This window comes from Sorex fumeus, unplaced genomic scaffold (genome assembly GCF_029834395.1).
Source record: "Sorex fumeus unplaced genomic scaffold, SorFum_2.1 ptg000087l, whole genome shotgun sequence".
Lineage (NCBI taxonomy): Eukaryota > Metazoa > Chordata > Mammalia > Eulipotyphla > Soricidae > Sorex > Sorex fumeus.
Genome location: NW_026606144.1, coordinates 5,723,800 through 5,749,467, shown reverse-complemented (window position 1 = coordinate 5,749,467; position 25,668 = coordinate 5,723,800). Strand labels below are relative to the sequence as shown.

The following is a 25,668-nucleotide window of genomic DNA, read 5'->3' as shown; positions in this document are numbered from 1 at the left end:
TCAAGTTTCATGGGAGATGAGTGAATGGGGGCGACCTACACCCAGTTCCATTCAGACCAATGCCAGGGGCAGCGCAAATAATGAAGTTGCTTAGAAACCACAAGTCCCAGCCCACCCCGCTCCCGGCCCCCGCGGAAGTGAGGCTGGGGCGCCGGTGCATTGTGGGAGTTGTAGTCCCGCGGCGGCGGCCTCACTGCGGAGCCGCGGCTGGCGGCGGGCTGAGGCGCGCGCGGGCCCGAGAGCGCCGCCGCCCTTCGACCTTCGCCCCCGGCGCCGCGGCCAGCCCCGCCCCTGCTGGCAGCTACCTCACGGCCCAAGATGGCGGCGGAGGTGGATTTCGGCGACTTGGAACTGTTCGAGGCGTTTGACCCGCCGGAGGAGGCGATTCCCAAGCCCGTTCACACCCGCTTCAAGGACGACGACGACGTCGAGGCGGACGAGAACGGAGTGGAGGACGCCGGGCTGCGGGAGCGGCTCCGCCAGTGCGAGGAGACCGTCGAGCGGCTGCGGGCCGAGAATATCCTTCCCGCGGCGGCGCGGAGCGGGCCGGGCCGACATTCCGAGGGGCCGAGTTCCACGCGGGCAACGGGGGTCTCCGCGCGCCCCGCCGGCCCGGAGCTGCCGCGGGCTCGGCCCACTCGGCGCGGCCCTGCCCGGCCCGCAGCGCTGTTGGGTCTCGGGAGTCCCCGAGCGTCTAGCGCGCTTCCGGGCGCGCACGGGGGTTGTTACGTGGATTCGCCGGGTTCCCGGACCCCGTTCCCGCCCCCCCGTCCCGGCCTCTCAGAGTTTCTAGTGAAGAAAGAAAGTATGTGTGCGCGCGCGTGCGTGTGTGTGTATATGTGTGTGTGCGCGCACCCCGATAATGTGGTTCAAAGGGGTCCGAGGTTTTTCCCCTTGCGCGGTGCCTGTGCCCCCACTCCCCCCCACTTGTGTTTTGGGAGCTGTCGCCTGCGGGACTGCGCCGGGTCGCGAGTGTCCGTGGGTCCCCTGGGCGCCCGCAGTGTCCCTCCGCCCAGGTGACCCGTCCCAGAGGCGGCGGCGGCGTTGGTGTTGGAGTCTCTTGGCGGGGCCGTGTTCCTTGACGACGAAAACATCAGGAATTGAAGAGGAAGTTGAATATTCTGACTCGACCGAGGTATGGTTGCTTGGATTACGCCGGAGAGGCCCTCTCTGTAACCTCACCTGAGTATTTACTCTCTAAAGAGTAATTAGGACTGGAAACCAGAGTGATGATTCTTTTTGTTTTCTTTTGGGGGGCCCCCTGGACTGTTCTGGGGTGCAGCTCCCTAGGCAGTCCCGGACCTCTTACCTGCAGAGCCCGGCACCCCGCCCATTGCTGTCTGGGGCCCTTGGTCCTATCTATAACTTGTGAAGGGAAATCTGAATTCTCCTATGTTAAGCTTTTTTCTTTTTTTTTTTTTTTAAGTTTCTTTTGGGGGCCACACCTGGCGGTGCTCAGGAATCATTCCTGGCATGGCTTGGTGGGACATACGGGTTGCTGGGTGGAACCCAGGCTAGCTGCTGTACTCTGGCCCCTATGCTAAGCTTTTGATGTAACATGGAATCTGGAACGTTTTTGTGAATCAGATCCAGAAAATTTTGACCAAATGTTCAGCACAGGCACCCTCTGAGCCCATGCAGAATCATAAGCATATCTGGGGAGTTGGAACTAAGATAGTACTATTACTCTGAAGATTTCTCGGACTTGACCAGGTTTGATCCCAGGCACCCCATAATGTCCCTGGAGCCCTTCCAGGACTGATTCCTGAGCACCACCAAACACAAGATGTCTTGACACCAAGAAGACCAAATGCTGGTATTTCGTCGCATAAGTGTATTTAACAGGTGGCAAAACCTAAACGTTCTGAAATACAGACTTAGATGTGGGTGTTATTTTCACCGTGTCAGAATTGGCGCTGTGATGCGATTTCAGATACATTTTTGTCCCTGCTTCCAGCTGGAGTCCGCCTACATTGGTGACTAAAAGTTGGAAATTTTAGAATTTGAATTTATTTAGCTACAGTTCAGAATAACCTCCTATGTCGTACCTTCCATTTCCTCTGAGTGCACTTTATGCATCTAAGCTTTTTTGTGGGGGGGGGGGGTGTGCTAAGGGGGGAGTGGTCCACACTTGACAGTGCTCAGGGATTCTCACTCAGGATAGTCCTGGAGTTACTTGTGGAACCAGGGGACCATATGTGTTGCCAGGGATCGAACCCAGGTTGGCCGCGTGTAAGGCAAACCCCCTTATTTGCAGTACTTTCCAGCCCCTAAATATGTTTTTTTAATAGAGAATGGAATCGGGTTTTTTTTAATGGGTTTTTTTTGTGTGTTTTGTTGTTGTCGTCATAGTCCCCCACCCCACCCCCCACCCATACAAGACAAGAAGTATATTTAAGAACTAAAGTTTGTGCAAATAGTAACAAGTCTCTGAACTGCTTTATATTTCTTATTTCATGAATTTTAGAAGTAGACCTGTATTAGACAGGTCAAGAGGAAGGATCCCATCAGCTGGTCCTCTCACTGAAGGGACAAAATTGCAGGTTTCCAGGTTACATTCTAGTTTTTGTAACATTTGAAAGTCAAATCCAAGAGCAGTATACATTTTAAGTCTCTAGTCTAGTGTTTTAACATCTGGAATGTCAGCTAGTGGAATATAGTCTACCCTCTTAGTTATAGCAATTAGTAACTTTCATTTTCTTATTGAAGTTCAAAAAAAAGTCCTCATTGAAAATGAAAGATTATTTAAAATTCTTGTGAAATTCTTTAAGAAATAGGGCCGGAGAGATGGTACAGTGGGCAGGGCACTTGCCTTCCATGTGATCAACCTGAATTTGATTCTTGGCATCACTATGGTCCCCCGAGCCTACCAGGAGGGATTCCTGAGTGCAAAGCTAGGAGTAACCCCTGAGTTCTGCTGGATATGGCCCCAAAACAAAATGAAAATATGTAAGTGGGGGACAGGAGAGAGAGATAGTACAGCAGGTAGGGTGCTTGGCTTGCACTCAGCTAACTCAGTTTTGATCCCCAGTGTCCAGTATGATCCCCCAATCACTCCCAGGAGTAATTCCTGAGTATTGGGTGTGACCCAAAAAAAACCAAAAAAGTCGTTTATACATTTTAAGTCGTTTAAATATACAAGAGCTACCTTAGTAAAATCGAAGTAGGTAAAATTAGTGAAAATGAGATTTTTCTTTTTGCTTTTAGGCCACACCTAGCAGTGCTCAGTATTCCCAATTCTGTGTTCACGAGTCATTCCTGGCAGTGTTCAGGGGACTGTATGATGCCCATGAATTGAACATCGGCCTCCTACATGCAGACCATGCACTCCTCTAATTAGATAGCTCTTCCGACCTGAAAATGAGATTTTTCTTGAGAAAATTAAAGTTTTTAATGACATTTGATCTTATTCTTGATCTTATTCGTAAAATGCATGATCTTTGGTACTGAAGAATTATGTTTATTTGTATGTAGCACTGTCCTTGCGTTGTTCATCAATTTGCTTGAGCGGGCCCAGTAAGATCTCCATTATGAGACTTTGTTGTTACTGTGTTTGACATTGAATACATCAGGGGTAGCTTGCCAGGCTTTGCCGTGAGGGCGAGATACTGTCTAGCTTGCCGGGCTCTCCGAGAGGGGTGGAGGAATCGAACTCTGGTTACCCAGTATGTAAATGTTATTTAAATATTTTCTAAGACTGTGTTTTAACTTTTGTTTTAGTGGAATATTGGTGAACAATACTAAGATAGATGGACCTTTATTACAGATTCTATTTATGAACAACGTTATTTCAAAGTAAGTAATTTTTCTTTTACTAAATATAATGAGTTAATGCATTCATGAAACAATGTCTTATCATCATGCTGTTTTCATTTTTGCTTAAACCATCATTATTCTTTGACTATTTTATAAAAATTACTATTGAAAACAACCTCAGTAGGGTCCTTGGAAGCGGACCTTCAATTCAGATGTTGCTTTCCATACTCTGAACTTGGGAGGACAGCGACCCTCACTGGGAAATAGAATGCTGTGAGGAACTTCTCATAAATGGCAAAATGACGCCCTTGTAAGAGCCCAATAAAAAGCCTCTAATAAAAAATCACCACTGCAGGAATGTTAATCCTCAGGGCTCAGGATGTCACTCAGGGGTAGAGCATGTTAGGCCAAGGTTTCAGGCCCAACACTAATAGAAGCAGCAGTGTTATTACACCTAACCAGGGAACTGATTCCCTTGTTAGCTGTCTACGAGCTTACCCACATGCTCAAGGATCACTCTTGGTGGGCTAGAGGGATGATATGGAGTGGTGGGAGTGGAACCCAAATAGGGCTCTTGCAAGGCAAGCCCCCACCAGCTGTCCTCGTGCTTCAGCTCTGTGTTTTATAAGACTGGACCCTTGTGACGTTTCCAGCTTGCATTCCTGCAGTGCACGCCAGTGTTCTGAAATGCTGTGAAGCCTTCCCTGTTTCTGCCTCAGGACATGTCAAAAATTCTTCATATCTTCTGGCTCCCTGTCAAGTGACTGCATCATATTGTTATCTTTTGTTTTTGTTTGGTTTTGGGACCACACCCATTGATGTGGGCCCCTCCCCTCGAAGGATCAGGGTTTGCTCAAGGCAGTGCTTCCGGACCATGTAGTACAGAGCATGTGCTCTAACCCTTGAGCCATCTCCCTGGCCCGAAGGAGCCCCATGAGAGTGTTAGCTGTCTGACAGGCACAGTCCTTTCTTGGTTTGAACCTAAACGGAAACTGGAAGGTGAAACTAAACGGAAACAGTGTCATGGTGCTGGGCATAGCTGCCCTGACGTTGTCATTGCCCCCACTATTAGAATCAGCATCGGGGGCTGGAGTGATAGAATAGCAGGTAGGGCATTTGCCTTGCATGTGGCTGACCCGGGTTTGATCCCCGGCATCCCATATGGTCCCCCAGCACCACCAGGAGTAATTCCTGAGGGCAGAGCCAGGAGTAACCCCTGAGTATTGCTGGGTGTGATCCAAAAAAAGAATAAAGAAGTAGAATCAGCGTCGGGCCAAAGCGTTAGTACATATCTCCACGCAGCTGACCCAGGTTCATCTCTTCTGGTCACTTGAGCCCAGGAGTCATTCCTGACTACAGAGCCAAGAGTAATTCCTTAAGCACTGCTGGGGTGCACCCCCCCCCAAAAAAAATCAGCATCTATTCCTGCTATGGACAGTCTCATTTCTCCTCATTCACCTAGCACCTCACCAGCAGATATCTGAAAACTCAGAACCTGAAAGATGCAGTCTGTAAAGATGGAAGTTGAAGGACCTGTCCTGGGCCTGTCCTGGGCCCTGTTGGCGCTTTCTGAGCCGAACCTTAAAAGAGTACTTGAAGAACATTTCTGGAGAAGTAGTGAGCTGGAGAAAATAGAGTTCAGTTTGTATTGCAGTGCACTTGGTTTATTTTTTTCCCCCAATTTAATATTAATACTAGTGCTTTGCCTCTGGGAGAACTGAGGGTGCTGGTTTTCTTACTGCTGCAGAAATGATAGACGGGAAGAAAACTCTGTGATTTAGTTATTTTGGATTTTGAGACATTTACATATATTAATGTATTCAGAAATTAAGTGCATAAAACTTACAGAAACAATCCAATTCTTTACAGGAAAGTTTGCTTTCTTTTGTATGCCACTGTTGGAATGATAATGTTGGTTAACTTGGCAACAATGTGATTTTTATCCCCAAGAAGTCTGTTTTTTAGTGTTTCAAGGAGCCATTGTAGCAGTAATAGTATGTATCTCTGGTAATGCATAAACTTTCACTCCTCAATGTTTTACTCTTGAGTTCTGACCGTTTTACCCTCTTCTGCAGGCAATATCATCAAGAAATAGAGGACTTTGTATCACATTTGGCTAAAAGGTTTGAGGAACATCAAAAAATTGACTTGGAAAAGACTTCTTTTAATCTTTTACCCCAGGTATGTAAAACTTAGCATTGAGATTAGTGGGTTTAGTTTTTCTTTACCAAGTATTAGGCCCACAAAGCAGTTGTTAAAGACCAGGATTGCCACTGGGCTTTCTTCCAACTGGCTGCTTCTCAGACTGCAGACAGGCTCAATATTGAAGGCTTTCATTGCATTCTCTGCTTTGGTTTCAGCAAGGAAATTAATTTTAGACTGGGGATGTGCATAAAAACTTCATTTTTGAGAATCTTTTCCTTTCATTTTTGTTTGTTTGGAGGCACCAGGAGATGCTCAGGGGTTACTACTGCTCTAGACTCAGGGATGACTCGTGGCGGTGCTTGGGGACCAGGTAGCCTGTATCACTGTCATCCTGTTGTCCATCAGTTTACTCGAGCAGGCGCCAGTAACGTCTCCATTCATCCCAGCCCTGAGATTTTAGCAGCCTCTCCTTACTCGTCTTTCCCAACGTATTGGAGGCTCTTTCAGGGTCAGGGGAATGAGACCCATTATTGTTACTGTTTTTGGTATATCGAATACGCCACGGGGAGTTTGCCAGACTCTGCCATGCAGGCAGGATACTCTTGGTAGCATGCCGGGCTTTCTGAGAGGCATATATATATATTTCCCTCTAAGATTTGTTGCTTGCTGTCTGAACCCCATCAAATATGGTGTGCTAATTATGGAAAATGGGTAGGGAGTGTCTTATGATGTGTCTAGGAACATGTTCACTCATGTGAGGCTCGACCCGAGCATGTGGAAAGTAGCCTGGAGCGTGGCTGCAGTTGAATAGTGGAGGTTAGCTGCCAGGGCTAGATCCCTTGGGGCGGGGAGGGTTCTCACCTTCCTCCCTCTGGGGCGCCCCGAGTGAAAATAGCCTGGCACAGAGTCCGGTGGCATGGTTATGGGGGCCTCATTTTATGCTCCCCTCTGGGAAAAGCAGCCATGAGTTCTGAAGGGTGGCCGTTGAGATTATCTGGCGCCAGCAGCAGGTGGCTTATGGGTGTGATCCCTGGATCACTGGAGACTGGGGGAAGCAGGCAGAGGATCTCTGCTCCCGGGTCCCTTGAGCCCAGAGTCCAAGGTCACAAAGTTCTGCACAGGGGATCAAACCTGTTTCAGCCGTGAGCAAGGAAAGCACCATATCTGCTGGTCTATCTCTTTAGCCCTGTCATACAGCTTTTTGGATTCATTGGTTTGGGCCATACCTGGCAATGCTTGGGAGCTACTCTTGACCCAGTGCTTGGGGGCATGTGTAAGGCTTGTGCTGCAGCTGCTGCTTTCTCTCCAGCCCCCTTACATAGCAACATTAACAGTAAAAGCCATCCTGAATATTAGTAAGTTCTGAGTCCAGGAATCAGTTTTGTAGTGCCTTAAGCTCTATGAGTTTTACCAATTTTGATAAGTAATGTGAGGTCGCTTTGTTTTTTTTTTCCTTCTTGGGTCACACCCAGTGATGCTTAGGGGTTACTCCTGCCTCTGCACTCAGGAATTACTCATGGCAGTATTCGGGGACCATATGGGATGCTGGGAATCAAACCCAGGTTGGCCCCGTGCAAGGCAAATGACCTACCCGCTGTGCTACCACACTGGCCCGTAAGATTACATTTTTTTTAAATGGGGGGCAGAGAGCTTGCCACACCCACTGGTACTCAGGAGCTACTATGATTCTGTTCAGGAGTGACTCATGGCAGTGCTGGGAATCGAACCACGGTGGGCTTCATCAAGGCAAGCATGTTATCTCTTTTGTTTTCTCTCTCCGGCCTGAGAGTTACTTTTTTTTTTTTTTTTTTTTTTTTTTTGCATTTTGCATTTTGGGTCACACCCGGCAATGCACAGGGGTTACTCCTGGCACTGCAGTCAGGAGTTACTCCGGGAGTGCTCAGGGGACCATATGGGATGATGCTGGGAATCGAACCCAGGTCGGCTTCATACAAGGCAAATGCCCTACCCGCTGTGCTATCACTCCAGCCCCCAAGAGTTAAATTTTTAATCATCCTGCTTATTTAATGTCCAGATAAGATTTGAAGTTTGCTTTGCCAGAAAGCGGTTAATATTTATTGGCATGAAAGTCATAGTGTATGCTAGTATTTCAGAAGATGTGATCTTGTATCTTCTTTAAATTTTCTCACCTACAGGGGCTAGAGCAATAGTACAGAGAGTAGGATGCATGCCTTGCATGCAGCTGACCTGGGTTCAATCTCCAGCATCCTATATGGTCCCCCAATCCCTGCTAGGCGTTATTCCTGAGTGCAGTGCCAAGACTAACCCTTGAACTCTGCCAGGTATGGCCAAAAGCCAAACAAAAATTTTCCACTTGCAAAATTTTCTTCATGATCATTGCTAGCTATCATTGCTAGCTAAAGAAGAATTCAAGTTTTATGTACCTTAATGGTATTATTAGAAAGTAACTGTAGGGGCCAGCCAAGGACTTGGCTCAGAGGTGGGGGACATGCTTGCTTTACATGTGTGATATAGTGGGTTTAGTCCCTGGGACTACAGGAAAAGACAGGGTGGGGGAGAAAAGTGTATTTCAGTGTTAAATATTTGAAAGAGAATTGTTACTAATTAGCTACCTGCTTAACGGAAATTTTCCTCTTTGCCAGCCATCCAGTGTTATGCTAGAAGAGGACCATAAAGTAGAAGAATCCTCTGCCTATAAAAACAACAAGGAAGCGTTCAGTGTAAGTTTGGACATCTTGCTTTTCAGTCTGCAGCTGTATTTCTTACCAAGCAGTACTTACATGATAACAGACTGCAGTCTTGTTGAATTTGTTATTTGCTACAGGGTCTTTGACCTCAGCCTACTTTCTTATGCCCATTGCATTCCCGCACAGGCACAGTACTCTTCAGCGCTTTCACCTCTTACTGTTTAATTTCACAAACTTGGATGCAGACCCAAAGGGAGCTATATCTCCTACGATGGGTGGAACTGAGCAGTTGCATAAACGGCTCATGTAACAGAGGCCTGATGGGAAATGAAAAATGCAGGTGGATTCAAATGGCAGGTGAAACCTACTTGGATGTCTCGGGAATCTCACCAGAGTCCAGCTGTGTGGCTACAGCGCAGGATTTGTGGCATCTCCTTTGCGAACTATGTTTGTGCTTGCTCTGAGGGGGCCACCCCTGTGGTGCTTAAGCCTACCTCTGGCTCTGTGCTCAGGGATCATTCCTGGCGGAGCTCAGAGAATGATCTGGGGTGCCAGGGATCGAACTGGGGTTGACTGCCTGCAGGGCAAGAGCCTTACCCGCTGTCTTCTCTTTCTAGCCCCTCCTTTTAAAAATTATTGTGAATCCTGAACTTCTGGCTCTTAAGGGAAGATGCGACTCATTTTTGCGAAGTGCTAAACCCTAGGTTTCAGATGAGGGGGTGCTGGGATGCTGAAGAGTCCACAGATCTTATGGGGACTGGAGCAATAGTTCAGCGGGTAGGGTGTTTGCTTTGTACATGGCCGATCCAGATTCAATCCCTGGCATCCTGTATAGCCCCCGAGCACCTCCAGGAGTAATTCCTGAGTGCAGAGCCATTAGTAACCCCTGAGCATCACTGGGTACGACCCAAAAGCAAAAGAAGGAAAAGAAAATGAGCCACAGATCTCAGGGGCAGATGTACACGGCATGTACAGACATGGTCTGTCTCTGCACGGGGGCATGGACTGTTACATGCTAGGGGTGTCGTCATAGGTCACCTTACAGTGACCTCGTGCCAAACAGCTCAGTCAGCATTGAAGATTGGATTGGGGAGAGGCATGCATCCACTCAGCTTTCTGAAAGCAGAAAGCTGCCTGTGGTGTGAAAAGGAAGTGGCCTTTCAAGAGGGGAATGAGAGGGGCTGGAGCAATAGCACAGCGGGTAGGGCGTTTGCCTTGCACGCGGCCGACCCGGGTTCAATTCCCAGCATCCCATATGGTCCCCTGAGTACCGCCAGGGGTAACTCCTGAGTGCAGAGCCAGGAGTAACCCCTGTGCATTGCCAGGTGTGACCTAAAAAGCCAAAAAATAAAGAGGGGAATGAGAGACAAGGGGTCCGTCATTAGTGTAGACCTGGACCCTGGTGTGTCTTCAGGTAGCCAGTGAGGGGATGAATAGTCTCGGACTCTCCTCCCAGAGGCTGCAATGTGAGCGGGCATTTTCTGTGCACATGTACACACACACACACCCATGCTGTTTTCTCTACCCTCACTGCCCCACCTCACGCTTTTGTTTTCAGTTTTCCTATAAAATCTTCTCCCAAAATTGGACGGAAACAAAGACTTTTCTTAGAGTCTTCTACGAAGAAATGGTGGGAGTGGGGGTTGGAGGTTTCTCATTCTTACTCCTGGGGCCTGGAGAAAGTGTCGTTTATTCTGATAATCCAACAGAAAGGGAAACTCCGTGATGGAGGAGGTGTAGGGATTCAGCGGTATGTAGCTTTGACCATATCAAAATTTGACTCCTTTCACTGGGACTTGATTCTAATTTCTGATAATTTCATCCAGAAATAAATGGTTAAAATAGCTAATCATACTCTTACATTATCTAATGTCTTTTTTTATCCCTGCATTTTCAAATAGCAATATTTTTTGACTTGTTTTCTGCAGGTTATAGGAAGTGTCCTGTATTTTACTAATTTTTGCCTTGATAAATTGGGGCAACCGCTACTAAATGAAAACCCTCAGCTTACCGAAGGATGGGAAATACCCAAGTATCCTACCTAGTGAATGAAGATCTTTTGTGCGTCTTGCCATTCAGTTCACCTTGTAAAAACTTGTCAGATTTTGCAGACTCTGCTCACTGTTCCTTAATTAAATGCTCTAAGGTACCAGCAAGTCTTCAGCCACATTGTTTCTCTAGAAGGGCAAGAGATACAAGTAAAGGCAAAAAGGTTTGTGTGGGGAATTGTGTTTGTCCTCTTCTTTTTCAGCCAAAACCATGCACACTCTTAGCTTGAAAAGTTTGTCTTTATTACTGACTTACTGAAAATTTACTGTAGTAAATAGGAAATCAGAGGTTGAGCGAGAATTTCAGTGTAGAATTATTTGGTAAATTTGTAAGTCAGTCATCTGCTTATTGGAATGAATTGGCTCCGGCCAAGTGCCTGGGCGGGTCGCCAGTGGGTGGCCGGTGGATCATTGCTGTAATCATAGACCCGTCGGCCCCTCTCCCGTGTAAACTAACGGAAGTCTCATCTGCTTGCCTCCATTCTCCCGTCTTTAGCCACTGACACGCACACAGGTTAACAGGTCGTCTTACAGGTTTTCAGTTAAAAGATTTGTTTAAAGATATGATTTGTCAGGTGAGAATACACTCGTTATTGCAGATGTATTAGTAATCTGTGTTCTCTATGCTTGTTTTTCTGATATAGGTTTGGTGTGTTGAATTTTATTGAATCGCTTTTATATATTTATTTACATTGTGAAATTTTTATTTCATTTTTCTTTTTTACTAAATAGGCCAAAGCCTCACTGTTTCAATTGTGGTTCAGAAGATCACCAAATGAAAGATTGTCCAATGGTAAAGTTCTCTCTTACTATGAAAATTGTCTCTGATGCCCACAGGCAACAGAAACTGAAAATTAGTCTTCAGTGGGAAGCTCCCCCCAAGGGTGATGTGGGGGAGGGGGGGAAAGTACTCGGGAGCGAGGGAGTGCTGAAGGGTCTCATGCATGAGACCCCTCCAGGAACAGTTTTGTAAACTTTATAAACCACTTTTTAAATGCCCTTTTAAAGAAGCAATGCGGTTTTTTTTATTTTTTATTTTATTTTATTTTTTTTGCTTTTTGAGTCACACCCGGCGATGCACAGGGGTTACTCCTGGCTCTGTACTCAGGAGTTACTCCTGGTGATGCTCAGGGGACCACATGGGATGCTGGGAATCAAACCCGGGTCGGCCGCGTGCGAGCCCTACCCGCTGTGCTATCTCTCCAGCCCCAGCAAAGCATTTTTAAAGAACCAGATGGGATGTCAGGGACTCACCTCAGGTCAATTGAGTGCACGGCAAGCCCCCACCCACTCTACTGTTACTCAGGCCCTAAGAGAGAGAATTTTTAGGTCGTTCTGAAGGTAAAAGGTAAAGGTAAAGGCCCTCCCGTTGATCGATTTGCTCGAGCGGGCCCAGTAACGTCTCCATTGGAGACTTTGTTGTTACTGTGTTTGACATATCGACTACGTCACGGGGAGCTTGCCAGGCTCTGCCGTGTGGGCGAGATACTCTCGGTAGCTTGCCGGGCTCTCTGAGAGGGGCGGAGGAATCGAACTTGGGTCGGCCATGTTGACTGCGTGCAAGGCAAACGCCCTACCGCTGTTCTGAAGACTTGATTTTAATGAGCAGTCAGGGACTGCCTCATTCTTGCCTGGTTTTCTGCATCGCCCGCCCTGTCATTCATCGCCCACCCTCATACATCTCCTACAGGTTCTGCTTCCCATACATCGAAGCAGAGTGCTTGTATTTATGTAGTTTCTGAAATATTTCGAAAGCTGTTGGAAACATACTATGTTGAAACATTCTTTTCAAACATACTATGATTTAGCCTCGGAATGCTGCTCGCATCAGTGAAAAGAGGAAGGAGTATCTGGACGCATGTGGTGAGACAAACAGTCAGAATTTCCAGCAGCGATACCACGCAGAGGAGGTGGAGGAGAGGTTTGGCAGATTCAAGCCTGGGGTTATCAGGTATTTCTCTCGTTTTTACTATACAATGACTTTGTTCTTCTCCTCAGAAGACTTAGCAGGTTCTGTGTATTTCCGGGTAATTATGAGTATTTGAATGAGTGTAACAAGTTCTCGGTCACATAGTCAGTTCATTCAGAAAAACCATTTAAAAGATGTCAGATACCATAGCCCTTGCTGCATAGATCATAAAATTGTTTTAAATAACAGGCATGGACCAGAGAGAGAGCTGAGTGGTTTGGAACGCAGGCTTTGCATGCAGGAGGCTCCCAGTGGCCCCCTGAGCACTGAGCTGGGAGACCCTCCGAGCATCTAACTATATGGTATATAGATATGTATATCAGAAGTATGTGTTTTTTTCCTAACAGTAAAGAGTGCTTTCTTCACCTTTTCCTTGTCCTTAGCGAGGAGCTTCAGGACGCTCTGGGGGTGACAGACAAGAGCCTTCCACCTTTCATATACCGGATGCGCCAGCTGGGGTACCCGCCGGGGTGGCTCAAAGAAGCTGAGCTGGAGAACTCTGGCCTTGCACTCTATGATGGGAAAGGTGAGCCCTCTCCCGTCCTGCTATCCTGTCAGTGTGCCCACACAAAGCTGCCTTAATTAATGTTTTCAGGAGTTTGTTGGTGCCACCCCTTGCTGTTCTTTAACATGTTCCTCTGTCTCGGTTTAGTTCCTTTGAGTTGTAATTGATTCCATCATTGGTGATCATTTCCCATAATCCTTAATTATGAGTTTAAAATGGTTATGTTTTCATATGTTTTCTTTTACTTCTTGGCTTATTATAGTATAACTTTTAAAACTGCTTTCTTACAGAGGGCCTGAGAGATTGTACAATGGGTAGAGTGCTTGCCTTAACATAGCTGACCTCGGTTTGATCCCTAGTACCCCATGTGGTCCCCTGAGCCTTACCAGCTGATCCCTAAGTATTTAGATCTCTAAGCTTGAAGTAATTCCTGATTACTGCTAGGTCTAACCAAAAAAAAAAAAGTTTGTTACCACAGGGTAGAAGACAGAAAAAAAATTTTGCCACTTTAGATATATAACTATCAAGTAATGCTTTTTTTTTTTTCATTCGTATAGTAGTTTTCAGAATTATCAAGTGGTTCCCTGATTTCCCTGGAAGACTACTCATTGATAAAGTAGCCTACCTCACCTTCCCATGCTGCTGTTCCAAAAACAAATCAATATTTTAATCCTGTTTTCAAGAATTTGTTGGTGCATCCCCTGTTGTTCTTTAACATGCCAGATACCATGGCTCTGGATGCATAGATCATAAAAATTGTTCTGAATAACAGACCTGGGCAAGGGAGACAGCTGAGCAGGCTGAAGCACAGGCTTTGCATGCAGGTGCCTCGGGGGTGGTCCCCAGAGCGCCACTGGAATGACCATTGATAGAACACTCTCATTTCTATTGGATTTTGAGCCCAAAATGGTCAGGGGTTCTTGCCAGATCAGTGCTGAGCAGTTGTGCCGAGTGGTGGTTGGGAGAGCAGGTAGAGCCAGGCCTTCCCCCTGTGCCTTCTGCGTGCCAAACATGAGCTCCAGCCCTTTGAGTTATCTCTCCGACTCTGCTACAGTGGTTTCAGTAGTATAGACTGCTTAGGGTGCTTATGATGAGCTGAATTAATACTTGGAAGACTAAATAGGGCCGGAACTATAATACAGAGAGGAGGGTGTTTGCCTTGCACACGGCCAACCCGGGTTCAATCCCCGGCATCCCATATGATCCCCTGAGCCCCACCAGGAATAATTCCTGAGCATAGAGCCAGGAGTAACCCCTCAACATCACCAGCTGTGGCCCAAAAAGCAGAGAGAGAGACTGGTAACACTGTCGTACATAGTATGTAAGTGTTTATTAGCTTGAGGATTGGAAGAGAAGGCTGAATGATAACATCAGTCCAAGCAGACCTTTTTTGCTTTCCATAGCGATGTACAGCATCAGGAGGCCACATGGTGCCAGAGATCAAATTCTGGACCCTGTGCGTGCCAACTATTTGCTCCAGCCATTTTTTCCCTCCCTGGTTTTTGGATCACACCCAGAGATACTCAGGGGTCACTCCTGGCTCTGCACTCAGGAAATACTCCTGGCGGTGCTCAGAGGACCATACGGGATGCTGGGGCTCGAACCCAGTTTAGCCATGTGCAAGGCAAGCACCCTCCCTACTGCACTCTTGCAGACATTACTCCAACCTTTTGAGCTGCTGTCCTGACCCACGAAACAGGCTTATTTTTTAAAAAAATTTTTTCGCAGTACCAGGGATTGAAACCAAGGCTTACATATGCAAAGCACTTGTCTTTGACCACCTACACAGACTTTTGAGGAATAGGTGAAGGGAGTATTTGGGCCATGGTGGTGCTCGGCTGTTCCAGACTCTGAACTCAGGAATGACCTCGGCGGTGCTGGGGGTAAACTGATGTTAGTGGGTGCATGACATGAGCTTTAACCCTGTACTCTCTCCAGACTCAAGCTATCCCTGGGTGAACTAAAGTGTCCAGGATTTAATTATTTTAATCGAAGTACGTCAGAATTGTTTTAAAGTTCTGGTTAGTGGTTCAGGCTTCTTCCTAAGAGCCATTCCTTGAATGACCTGCTGCTGCTTGGTCTGTCTGTGACAGATGGTGCCGACGGGGAAGCAGATGCTGCGGAAGGTCAGCCACATAAAAACGTCACCTATGATCTGTCCAAACTGGTTAACTATCCTGGGTTTAACATCTCCACTCCTAGAGGGATCCCAGACGTGAGTATGTTGTTTGGTTCTCCCGGGATTGGACGCCTTTACTATGTTGAACAGTTGATCGGACATTGCCCTCTGCTGCTGCTGTTAAAGCAGTGAATGGATCTGACGTTTTGTTTTTTTTCTTTTTGGGTCACACCTGGCGATACACAGGGGTTACTCCTGGCTCTGCACTCAGGAGTTACCCCTGGCGGTGCTCAGGGGACCATATGGAATGCTGGGAATCGAACCCAGGTCGGCCACATGCAAGGCAAACGCCCTGCCTGCTGTGCTATCTCTCCAGCCCCCTGAACTTTTTTTTTTTTTAACTCCCTTTACATTAACTAGAATCTTCTCTTTTCATTTTGTTATGTTTTTTTTTTCGGTCACAGCAAGTGGTGATCAGTACTGGCTCTGCCCGGGATCACTCCTGGTAAGGTTTGAAGCCTGGCTGGACTCGTGCAAGGCAAGCACCCTACCTACTGTGCTATTGCTCCAGCCCCTAAAATCTTTTTGTTGTTGTTGTTTTGGGCCATACCAAGCAGTACTCAAAGACTGATTATTCCTCGCTTTTCGCTGAGCAGTCAGTCCTGGCAGTGCTCAGGGGACCATATGGGATGCCAGATATCGACCCAGGCTCCCTGTGTGCAAGGTAGGGCAAGGCAAGTGCCCTACCTGCTGTGTTCTCACTCCGGCCCAGCCCCTAAAATCTTGAGTCAAATCTTGTATTCAAGGGGCTGGAGTGATGGGGTGGACAGTCTCCCTCCATACTTACTTCCAGAGGCCAAAGAAATTTGTTCTCTAGTTCTACTTCTTAGATTTTACTGACAGACCGTAGGGTCTCTGGGTTTCACCAAAGCTCGAAACCATTCGTTTTGTTTTTGTTTCTGTTTTTTCATAAAAGTTGTTCACAATAGTTCATTACAGATAATATTCAAACACTAATCCCACCACTGAGTACCTTCCCACCACAATAAAAGGAAAGTGTGTGAAGGTTGTTGTATTTCAATTCTGGATCCATTTAAGCTGTAGATAAGAGAATACAAGCAAGTATTTTAAAACCAAACAAACGTGTTCTACTTTTGATGAGTAAGTGAGATAGAGTGTAAGAGGTCCTGTGGCTGTTGATGAAATTCCTGGTGCCGTGGGCAGTTTGTGGGTGTGACTGCCAAGCCACTGGAAAACTGGGGAGCTGGGGGGAGGAGGCTCAGTACTGATCTGAGCCAGCTTGGAGATCTCGGTCACGGGTCCCCCATACCTGGTTTTTTTCTGCTGGTCCCCTCTTGGGTGAGGTTTGTCCAAGCGTGTGGACAGTGGCCATGAACATGGCAGCGGTTGGATTCTGGAAGTTTTTGGCTGCCGGAGTTCAGCTTGGGGCAGAGAGGGAAACTCAACCCACCCCCCTCTGAGGTGCCCTGATGAAGACAGCCTGGCACGGGGTCAGGACATTTTGCGGCGAAATCATTCTTACAGAGGTCCACAATTGAGAAATGAGTGATAATGAGTTCAAAAACAGTACTCCCTGTCATTACTCCCTTACTTCTGGACCCTTTCCGGGCCCAGTGACCCTGCAAAGTGTCTCAGTTGTCTGTTTGGTGGCAGAGTTGTGCTGTTTCGTTTTTCACTGATGTCCCAGTATTTCTGTTAACTCCCCCGCCCCCAAAGGGAGGGTCACATGGGAGGTGGGAATGTCATTAGAGGTTTCTTTGCGCAAACTCACCAAGCACTCTGCGTGTTTACATTCCCCTTTCCTTCTCTCCGTCTTCAGGAGTGGAGGATGTTTGGCTCCATACCCATGCAAGCCTGTCAGCAGAAGGAAGTGTTTGCCAACTATCTTACTTCTAACTTCCACGCAGTAAGTAGATTCTTCAGGGTAGGCTTTTTACATTTTTACTGCATTTATCTGGGATTTTGTAACTCTTGAGTATCTTCATTGCCTTTTCTTACTTGGTCCATAAAGCTGTTTTCTGATGAGTCAAAGGGAAAACGTTGCTTGCTCTACAAGTCCCTAGATGTGCTCCACATTGGTCTTCTGCGTGGCGTCTGCATGAAGGGGAGGCGATTGTGCTGTGAGTGCCTGACTAACCTAAGTTGCATTTGGCTCCTCCGCTAGCCCAGTGTGAGGTCTGGCGCCAAGAGGTCCTCGTGCCAGTCCAGCCCTGCCAGTCCCAAGAAGCAGAGGAAGGACGGCAGCTCCACGGCCTTGCCCACCGACATGGACCTCGACTCGGGTACTTGCATGCCGTGCTTTGGGTTGCTTTTGCAGGCCGTGGGTTCCACAGAAAAGAGCTGCTCTTAATGCTTCTTCATTTGCCTCTCTGGCGAGAGGGGCCAGTGGGCTGGATTCCGGGGTAGGCACACCTGCCCCCCACCAGCAGCCTGTCCTGGCTACCTGGTCCACTGCCCTCTGATAATTGGGGGAGATATGTCTTCAGAGCCAAGAGAAATTCTGAAGGGCAGAGCTAAGCCAAGCAGCCAAGCTTTCCCAGTTAATTCTCCTCAGCTCTGTTTGAGACATCTCTATCCCCTCTCCTTGCCTTTTATTACCGTGATGCTGCTGTACTATCACTCCACCCCCTCCCCCAAATTACCTTAAAGACCATTCTGAACTCACTTTGTGGTCTATTTTTATCTCAAACTATGCTTAACTGCTTTGGTTCAGATATTCTGAAATGAAATTGGCACCATAAGGTTAAAATGCAGGTAGCTGCTACAGTCAGTATCACTTCCTACTCCCCCACCCCCCAAAAAAAGTGAAGCATCAACCATTTCCTCTGAAGCAGGGTGCTGACAGCTCTCCCTGGGGGTCCTTTGAGGAGGACCTGAGTCTGCCTGGTGGTGGGCATGGGAGCTGAGTTTTGCCCTCTCAGACCACTTTCCGAGCTGTGGGATGTCTGGCTGCATCTGAGGTGAGTAGCAAAACAAATGCTCTGCAACTTTCTGTTTCTTCACTTGCTCCTTCCAGATATGGAGGGCCTGCCTGGCTCTCTGAGTGGCGAAGCTTTTAAGTTCCAGCCGCCGTTGCCCCCTGGCACTCCTCCCCCACTCCCACAGGGAACCCCGCCCCCCAGCTTCATCCCCCCGCTGCCCAAGGGCACACCTCCGCTCACTCCCAGTGACTCGCCACAGGCGAGGAGGGCCTCTTCGAGCATGGACGAGGACGCACTGACCCTAGAAGAACTTGAAGAGCAGCAGAGGCGAATCTGGGCAGCCCTGGAGCAGGCCGAGAGTGGCCACAGTGACTCTGAACTTCCCGTTGACACCCCCTTCACCGGGAATTCAGTTGCTTCTTCCCCTGGGCCTTGTCCAAATGAGCTGGACCCTCCTCTGGCAGAGGAAAAAGCATCCGGGAAGCAGGCGCCAGAGGAGCCTGAGCTAGTGAACTCCTGTCAGAAGAAGCCAGAAGCCAGCCCTTTGAGTCCGGAGCCCGACGCACCAGAGCTCTGTCGGGATCAGGAAGAGTCAGCCGAGGTGGATTCCAGAGGGGCGCTTGACAATGGTGATGCTCTGTCAGACAGTGATCTGAGGAATGGAAGTGGCCCGAAGCCCCTTCCAATGGACACCAGTTCTTCAGCCCCTGCGGAGATGCACATAGCCGCCAGTCCTTCACCTGCCACGAAAACACATAGTCCTGTACCTGACATGAGCAAATTTGCAACTGGAATCACACCATTTGAATTTGAGAACATGGCGGAATCTACGGGAATGTACCTCAGGATAAGAAGCTTGTTAAAGAACTCCCCTCGGAACCAGCAAAAAAACAAAAAATCCTCTGAATAACAGCTTGACACAGTAACGCCAAGAACTTATTCATTATAATCCCGTCCTTTTCACTGTACTGAAAGGAAAGACAAGATTCCTTCCCTCTCTGTCCCTCCCATATGTCAAATGGTTCAAGGCTTCCTTGTGTTTCAGCCTGTTTTAAGGAATGGAAGATCTGGACTAACTGGCTTACTGTACTTAATCTCATTGATGAGAATTGGCAGGGGAGGGGGGCACTGTGAGTGGATTTCAAGATCATTTATTAAGGTTTATACTATTTTTGGATGTGTCTGTCAGGACTGATGGTTTTTATCTGTCTTTTGTACATTGTTTTCCCTTTCTATATTTTGCTAATTATCTTGTATATAAGTTTAATATATCACTTTTTAAAAGAAAACTTCTAACCATTTTAAATTCATATTTCAAATCTGACAACCAAAAGAGAAAAATCAGGGATGAACAGCTTTATCCCTTTTGGGGTATTTTTGTACATGATTTACATGCATCCGTTTTAATAACTTTTTTTGTAATCTCATTCTTCATATAAGCTTGCTATGCTAGTATGTTCATCTTTGTGTGTACAAAGGTTTAATAAATTAGTTTTCATATACATCATCTTTTTTTTCTTTTGGTTTTGGTTTTTGAGTCTGGCAGTCATGGGTTACTGCTGACTCTGCTCAGAAATTACTCGTGGTGGTGCTTGGGAGACCCTGTGGGATGCAGGGATCTGAACCTGGGTCAGCTTCTTCCAAGGCAGTGCAACCTGCAGTACTATCGCTCAGGCCCTCATTTACATAATCTTAAGACTCTAAATACCAAGAAAGTGCAAATAGAAGGCTTTACAAATTCAGATGTCCTCTGGATTTCAGCCATAAATATAAAAACAATACAATCTTTGAAAGTAAAATATAGAGGGGCCAGAGCAAAAATATAGCAGGTCGGGCGGTTGCCTTGTGCATGGTCATCCTGGCTTTGCTTCCTGCATCCCATATGGTCCCCGAGTAGCTCCAGGAGTGACATTGAACAGACAGCCAGGAGTAAACCCTGAGTATCGCCAGGTGTGACCCAAAAACAAAATATTATTTTGAGAAATGAAGTGCTGGGATTAGAGAGCTAGGACAGAAAATAATTGCTTTGCATACTGCCATATCCCTGGTTCAGATCCCCAGCACACATACGATGTTATGAGCACTGCCAGGGTAGCCCGGTCCCTCTCCCTCACCCCAAACAAGGAGTAGAGCTACCGTGCACAAAAATAGTTTCCTAGATTTGAGTCCCAAGGTAATATGTAAAGGTGAACAGTAGACAGAAATTTTAGACACTGACTTTCGTTGTCAGGTGTGGAAACGCGGCAGAAAGGCTCTTTTGTCTGGGCCTGCCAGCTTGCATTTAGCCTCCCAGGTGTTATCCCGCCCTCAGGCCAGCAGGGGGAGCAAAATAGAACCTTTCCAGGGTTACTTTTTGTTTTGAGAACTTGAGTAACCAAATTTACTATTCTTACCACAAAAGGAAGAAAAGTGCTATGAAATGGAGCAATTTCTTTTCATGGTATAGGACATGCCAGAAGCTGAATTAAGTCTTTTTGTTGTCTTGGGACCCTACTCTGTGATGCTCAGGGCTACTCCTGGCTCTACACTCAGGTCCCCTAGCTGTGCTCAGGGGACCATATGGGATGCCAGGAATTGAATCTGGGTCAGCTGTGTGCAAAGCTGTGTGCAAAGAGATGGTAGCAAACCCACTACCATCTCTCCAGCCCAGAAACTAAAATCTTAAATACTTCTGGTTATTTGCTCTTAGTTGAAGGACATAGTACTAGTAGTAGAACTCTTTATAAACGGTTTACATAGTGCTTTTATATACATTATCTAAATAATATTTGTTTCTGTTCAGGCCAGAGGAATAGTACAGTGGGTAGAGTGCTGACCCTGCATGCGACCAACCCAGGTTTAATCCCTAATACCAGTACCATAAATGGTCTCTTGAGCACTGCCAGGAGTAGTTTCTGAGTGCAGAGCCAGCAAAGATCCCTGAGCATCACCAGATGTGGCCCCAAAACATGTATGTATATGTGTCTGTACGTATATGTTATATCTGGGTATGTATACACATATGAATATATAATATGTGTAAAATATGTGACATGTAATACATATGTATATATCATATGTGCATGTATATGCATGTGTGTATATTTGTTTCTACTATCATCGTACTTTAGGTATGTAATGTGAAATAGCTTCAGTGACAAACGCTAAAGGAACTTGCCAATATTTAAGAGGGGACTGGAGTGATAGTACAGCAAGTAGAGCATTTGCCTTGCATGCTGCTGACCCAGGTTCTATCCCTGGCATCCCATGTGGTTCCCAAAGTTCCACAGTAGTAATTCCGAGTGCAGAGCCAGGAGAAACCCCTGAGCATCACTAGGTGATACCCAAAGTGGTCATGGGGCCAGGAAGGCAGCTCATCGATAGGGCACTTGCCCTGCTCGTGTGAGGCCCTAGATCCCATCCCTGGCACGGCTAGCCTGGCCCACATTCCTTTTTGTGTGTGTGTGTGTGTGTGTGTGCTTTTTGGGTCACACCTGGCAATGCACAGGGGTTACTCCTGACTCTGCACTCAGGAGTTACTCCTGGCGATGCTCAGGGGACCATATGGGATGCGGGGAATCGAACCCGGGTCGGCCGCATGCAAGGCAAATGCCCTACCCGCTGTGCTATCTCTCCGGCCTCTTATTTTTCCTTTTTTTTTTTTTTTTTTTTGTATGGCCTGAATTCCTAAGAGGAGAATCGGAAAGCGCCTTTCAGCACTACGTGATCTTCTCAGGACCAGAGATGATCTCAGTTGTCTCTAGCCTGCCGTAAGCTCTCATGCTGCGACATTTCTGTGCTTTTTCTCATTTTTACAATCACCTGATGAAACAGGTATTAACTTGGCATTTTGCTTGTTTTCTTTTGCATGCCAGGGATTGAGACCTGAGCCTTAGCACGCAAAGCATGGGCTCCGTCGCTGACGCACGCCGGCCACCCATGTCTTGGTACACCTGTGCTGGCAGGCCTGCTGCGTCTAAAGCCAGGTGGCTCTCACCCCAAACCCTGGATCTTACCTACTGAGCTGCCTTCCTGTGACAGTGTAGGAAAGCTCTGCTTTCTCCAAAAGGGGTTCCAGCCTTCACTGGTTCGGTTACCCACTGAGGTGATGTGTGATGTGTGTTAAGTTTTTCTCTGTGCTTTGGGGCATTTAAAGGATTATACGGGGCTGGAGCAATAGCACAGCAGGTAGGGCGTTTGCCTTGCACACAGCCAACACAGGTTCGATTCCCAGCATCCCATATGGTCCCCTGAGCACCGCCAGGGGTAATTCTGCATCACCGGGGTGTGACCCAAAAAGCAATAAATTAATAAATAAAGGAATATATAAAAGAATAATACAGGACGACTTGAAGGAGCTTACACGTAAACTTGGGAAGGGAAATGGGCAGTTTTCTCTGAATTAGGAGGTTCACAAAGAACACGTTGGGGTGCTGGAGTGATAGCACAGTGGATAAGCCATGCACGTGACCAACCCAGATTCAATTCCCCAGAATACCATATGGTCCCCTGAGCACCACTAGGGGTAATTCCTGAGTGCATGGGCCAGGAGTAACAGGAGTAATTCCTGTACATCGCCAGGAGTGACCCAAAAAGCAAAAAAAAAAAAAAAAAAAAAACCCAGGCTGGAGTAATAGCACAGTGGGTTGGATGTTTGCCTTGCATGTGGCCGACCCGTATGGTCCCCTGAGCACCGCCAGGGGTGATTCCTGAGTGCAGAACTAGGAGTAACCCCTATGCATCGCCAGGTGTGACCCAAAACAAAAAAAAAAACAGAACAAGTTACTTGAGTCATTTGGGGATGGTAGAGCAGCAGCCCAGGATGGCGAGGATAAGTGTTCCTTTGGAGGGTATTTGAAGGCTTCTGGAAAGAGAAATGCCTCGAAGTATTCTGAAAGGGTAGGTAATAAGATTTCCACAACCAAAATGAGCATTGAAATTTCAAGAAATAGCAAGCGTTTAAAAAACCTGGATGCCAGGAGTAATCCCTGAGCACCACCAGGTATGGCTTAAAAACAAAACAAAAAACAAATTACATCAGGGCCAGAGAGAAAGTTCAACAGGAAGGGTATTTACCTTGACTCAGTTCGATCCCTGAGCACCGCCCAGAATGTGTCAAGTGCAGAGCCAGGAGTAACCCCTGAACTCTGCCAAGTGTAGCCCCCCAAAAAACAATTACATCAAAGGTTCTAATGTAAAATGTTGGTTTGTCCATTGATAGAAGACTTGGCTACTGGAGAAAAGGATCTGCTGAATATCTTACAATGAGCGACCTTGTCAAGAGGTATCTTAGGAAGAGAAATCCTAAATTATCTTCCTAAAAAGATATATTGAAGAGATAAGACATTTCAGAGAAGAGAAATGAGACGATTTTGCCTGAGGAAGTTGTGTCATCTTTGAAATTGATTCTGTTGACTGTAGTTGAATGTTGAGAGTGCTGGGTGGAGGAACAAGGCATTGTTCAAACCTGTCCCGCTGTGACTGGGCCAGGTGTGGGGAGGTGAGGTCACCGCCAACCACTGTCCTACATGTGCTCAGAGCAGGGGTGGGGTCCTGCTGCTCAGCTTCCCCAGCTTAAAAGGAATGTGAATTGTAACCCTGGTTGCTAAAACAACACCAGCACTGTGTCATCTCATGCAGGTAAATGGAAAGAAAGCCTTGTGTTACGAAATGAGCAAATGCTCAATTTCTTTTTCCAAAAGGCTGCATTTCCTTAAATGGTCCAAAGGAAGCTCTCCTTGAGGCTGGAGCGATAGCACAGCAGGTATGGCATTTGCCTTGCATGTGGCCGGCCCGGGTTCGATTCCCAGTATCCCTTATGGTCCCCTGAGCGCTGCCAGGAGTAATTCCTGAGTGCAGAGCCAGGAGTAACCTCTGTGCATTGCCGGGTGTGACCCAAAAAAGCAAAAAAAAAAAAAGCAAAACTTAGTGCTCGTTCTGAGCAGACAAAATCAAAAAGAATTTGTGGCTTTGTGTTTTGGGATCAGCACTGACTGGGCAAGGGCTTGCTACCAGCATGAGATCTTTGAAACCATGTGGTGCTGGGAATTGCACCTCTGCTTCTGCAAAGCAAAAGTTCTAGACTTTTGGGCCATCTCCCAGGCCCCAAAAGGAGGTTTTTTTGATTCTTTTTGGGTCACACCCAGCGATGCACCGGGGTCACTCCTGGCTATGCACTCAGGAATTACTCCTGGCGGTGCTCAGGGGACCATATGGGATGCTGGGAATCGAACCCGGGTTGACCATGTGCAAGGCAAACGCCCTACCCGCTTGTGCTCCAGCCCTCTAACAGATTTTTAACAGTATGACTTATAAAATGTGATTCTGTTCCCACAAATCCAGTATGTCTTTAAAAAAAAATTGGATTTTTCTACAAATGTTAGGAAAATTGTTTTTTCTTCAACTTAATATATCCATTTGGGGGGGCTGGAGCAATAGCACAGCGGGTAGGGCGTTTGCCTTGCACGCAGCCAACCCAGGTTCGATTCCCAGCATCCCATATAGTCCCCTGAGCACTGCCAGGGGTAATTCCTAACTGCAGAGCCAGGCGTAACCCCTGTGCATCGCTAGGTGGGTGTGACCCAAAAAGCACTATATATAGATATCTATCTATCTATCTATCTATCTATCCATTTAATTTTTAGAGAAGTTTTTTTGGGGGTGACAGTCCCACACCCAGCAGTACGCCTGGCTCTACACACAGAGATCACTCTTGGTAGATTTAGGGGACTGTATGGGGTACTGGGGATTGAGTGCTAGTTAGCCACATATAAGGCAAATGTTATACCCACTGTACTATCTGACCCCGAAAGTCCCCCCCCCCACTTTTTTATAGGTTTTTGTGCTGCACTGGCACTCTGCTCAGGGACACTCCTGGCAGGCTCAGAGGACCATATGGGCTGTCAGGGGTCAAACCCAGGCATATGGAAGGCAAGCACACACCCACTATACTATCACTTAAGCACCCCTAAAACATAATTTTAACCCAAGGAAGAAACAAATCTTGGGGGAAGAAAGTTTTGTTCTTACCCTAGTATCTCAGTATGGAGAATCCTGCATATCAAATCCTACAGAGGAAAAAAGCACTTTCTATACCAAATGCACAGTCACTAGAGGTTCCAGAAAGTTCTAGAAGGCGAGGGGCAGGCCATAAGGCCTCCGCAGCCCAGACAGTAGGGCTGACCTCAGCCCACAGCGAGCTGCAGATGTTTCCGTCCCCGAGGCTGCTCGTGAGTCATGAGAGAATGACAAGTGAAACTGGTGTGGGGCAGCTTGTGGGAGTGGACCCGCGCAGGTTCCCACGGACTCTCCAGGGAAGCGCCCTCTGCCCTTCCCCACCCCTGCCCGGCCTGGGCCTGGCTCTCGTGGGCTGTTCGACTTTCCCTCCCGATGGAGGTGCTGTGCCGGGGATGGAAGCCAGCGTTTGGGGCACAGACGCATTCGCTACTGTGTGCTCTGTCCCAGGCCCCCAGCCTGAAGCTTTCAACACATGAAGCCTGGGGACAGGCTCGGGGGCGATTGACAAAGCCCAGAGCA

At 47.2% G+C, this 25,668-nt stretch overlaps 1 protein-coding gene across 1 annotated transcript; it reads left to right on the top strand.

Annotated features, from left to right (window-relative positions):
• Positions 1 to 212: 212 nt before the first annotated feature.
• ZCCHC8 (zinc finger CCHC-type containing 8) lies at positions 213 to 19,655 on the top strand. The gene is made up of 14 exons (XM_056131411.1): positions 213 to 519; positions 1,095 to 1,135; positions 3,721 to 3,795; positions 5,832 to 5,937; positions 8,526 to 8,603; positions 10,499 to 10,602; positions 10,717 to 10,782; positions 11,351 to 11,411; positions 12,427 to 12,569; positions 12,971 to 13,113; positions 15,186 to 15,307; positions 17,052 to 17,138; positions 17,397 to 17,514; positions 18,249 to 19,655. Exons 1-14 carry the CDS (start codon positions 319 to 321, stop codon positions 19,061 to 19,063), a joined length of 2,160 nt encoding a protein of 719 aa, XP_055987386.1. The 5' UTR covers positions 213 to 318; the 3' UTR covers positions 19,064 to 19,655.
• Positions 19,656 to 25,668: the final 6,013 nt, after the last annotated feature.

What these genes read in the sequence shown, in the direction of transcription:
- ZCCHC8 (XM_056131411.1), top strand. Translation starts at nt 319, where the DNA reads ATGGCGGCGGAGGTGGATTTCGGCGACTTGGAACTGTTCGAGGCGTTT. An exon ending in ACAACAAGGAAGCGTTCAGT is followed by an intron (nt 8,604 to 10,498) that starts GTAAGTTTGGAC and finishes TGTTTTCTGCAG; the next exon opens with GTTATAGGAAGTGTCCTGTA. An exon ending in TTCAAGCCTGGGGTTATCAG is followed by an intron (nt 12,570 to 12,970) that starts GTATTTCTCTCG and finishes CCTTGTCCTTAG; the next exon opens with CGAGGAGCTTCAGGACGCTC.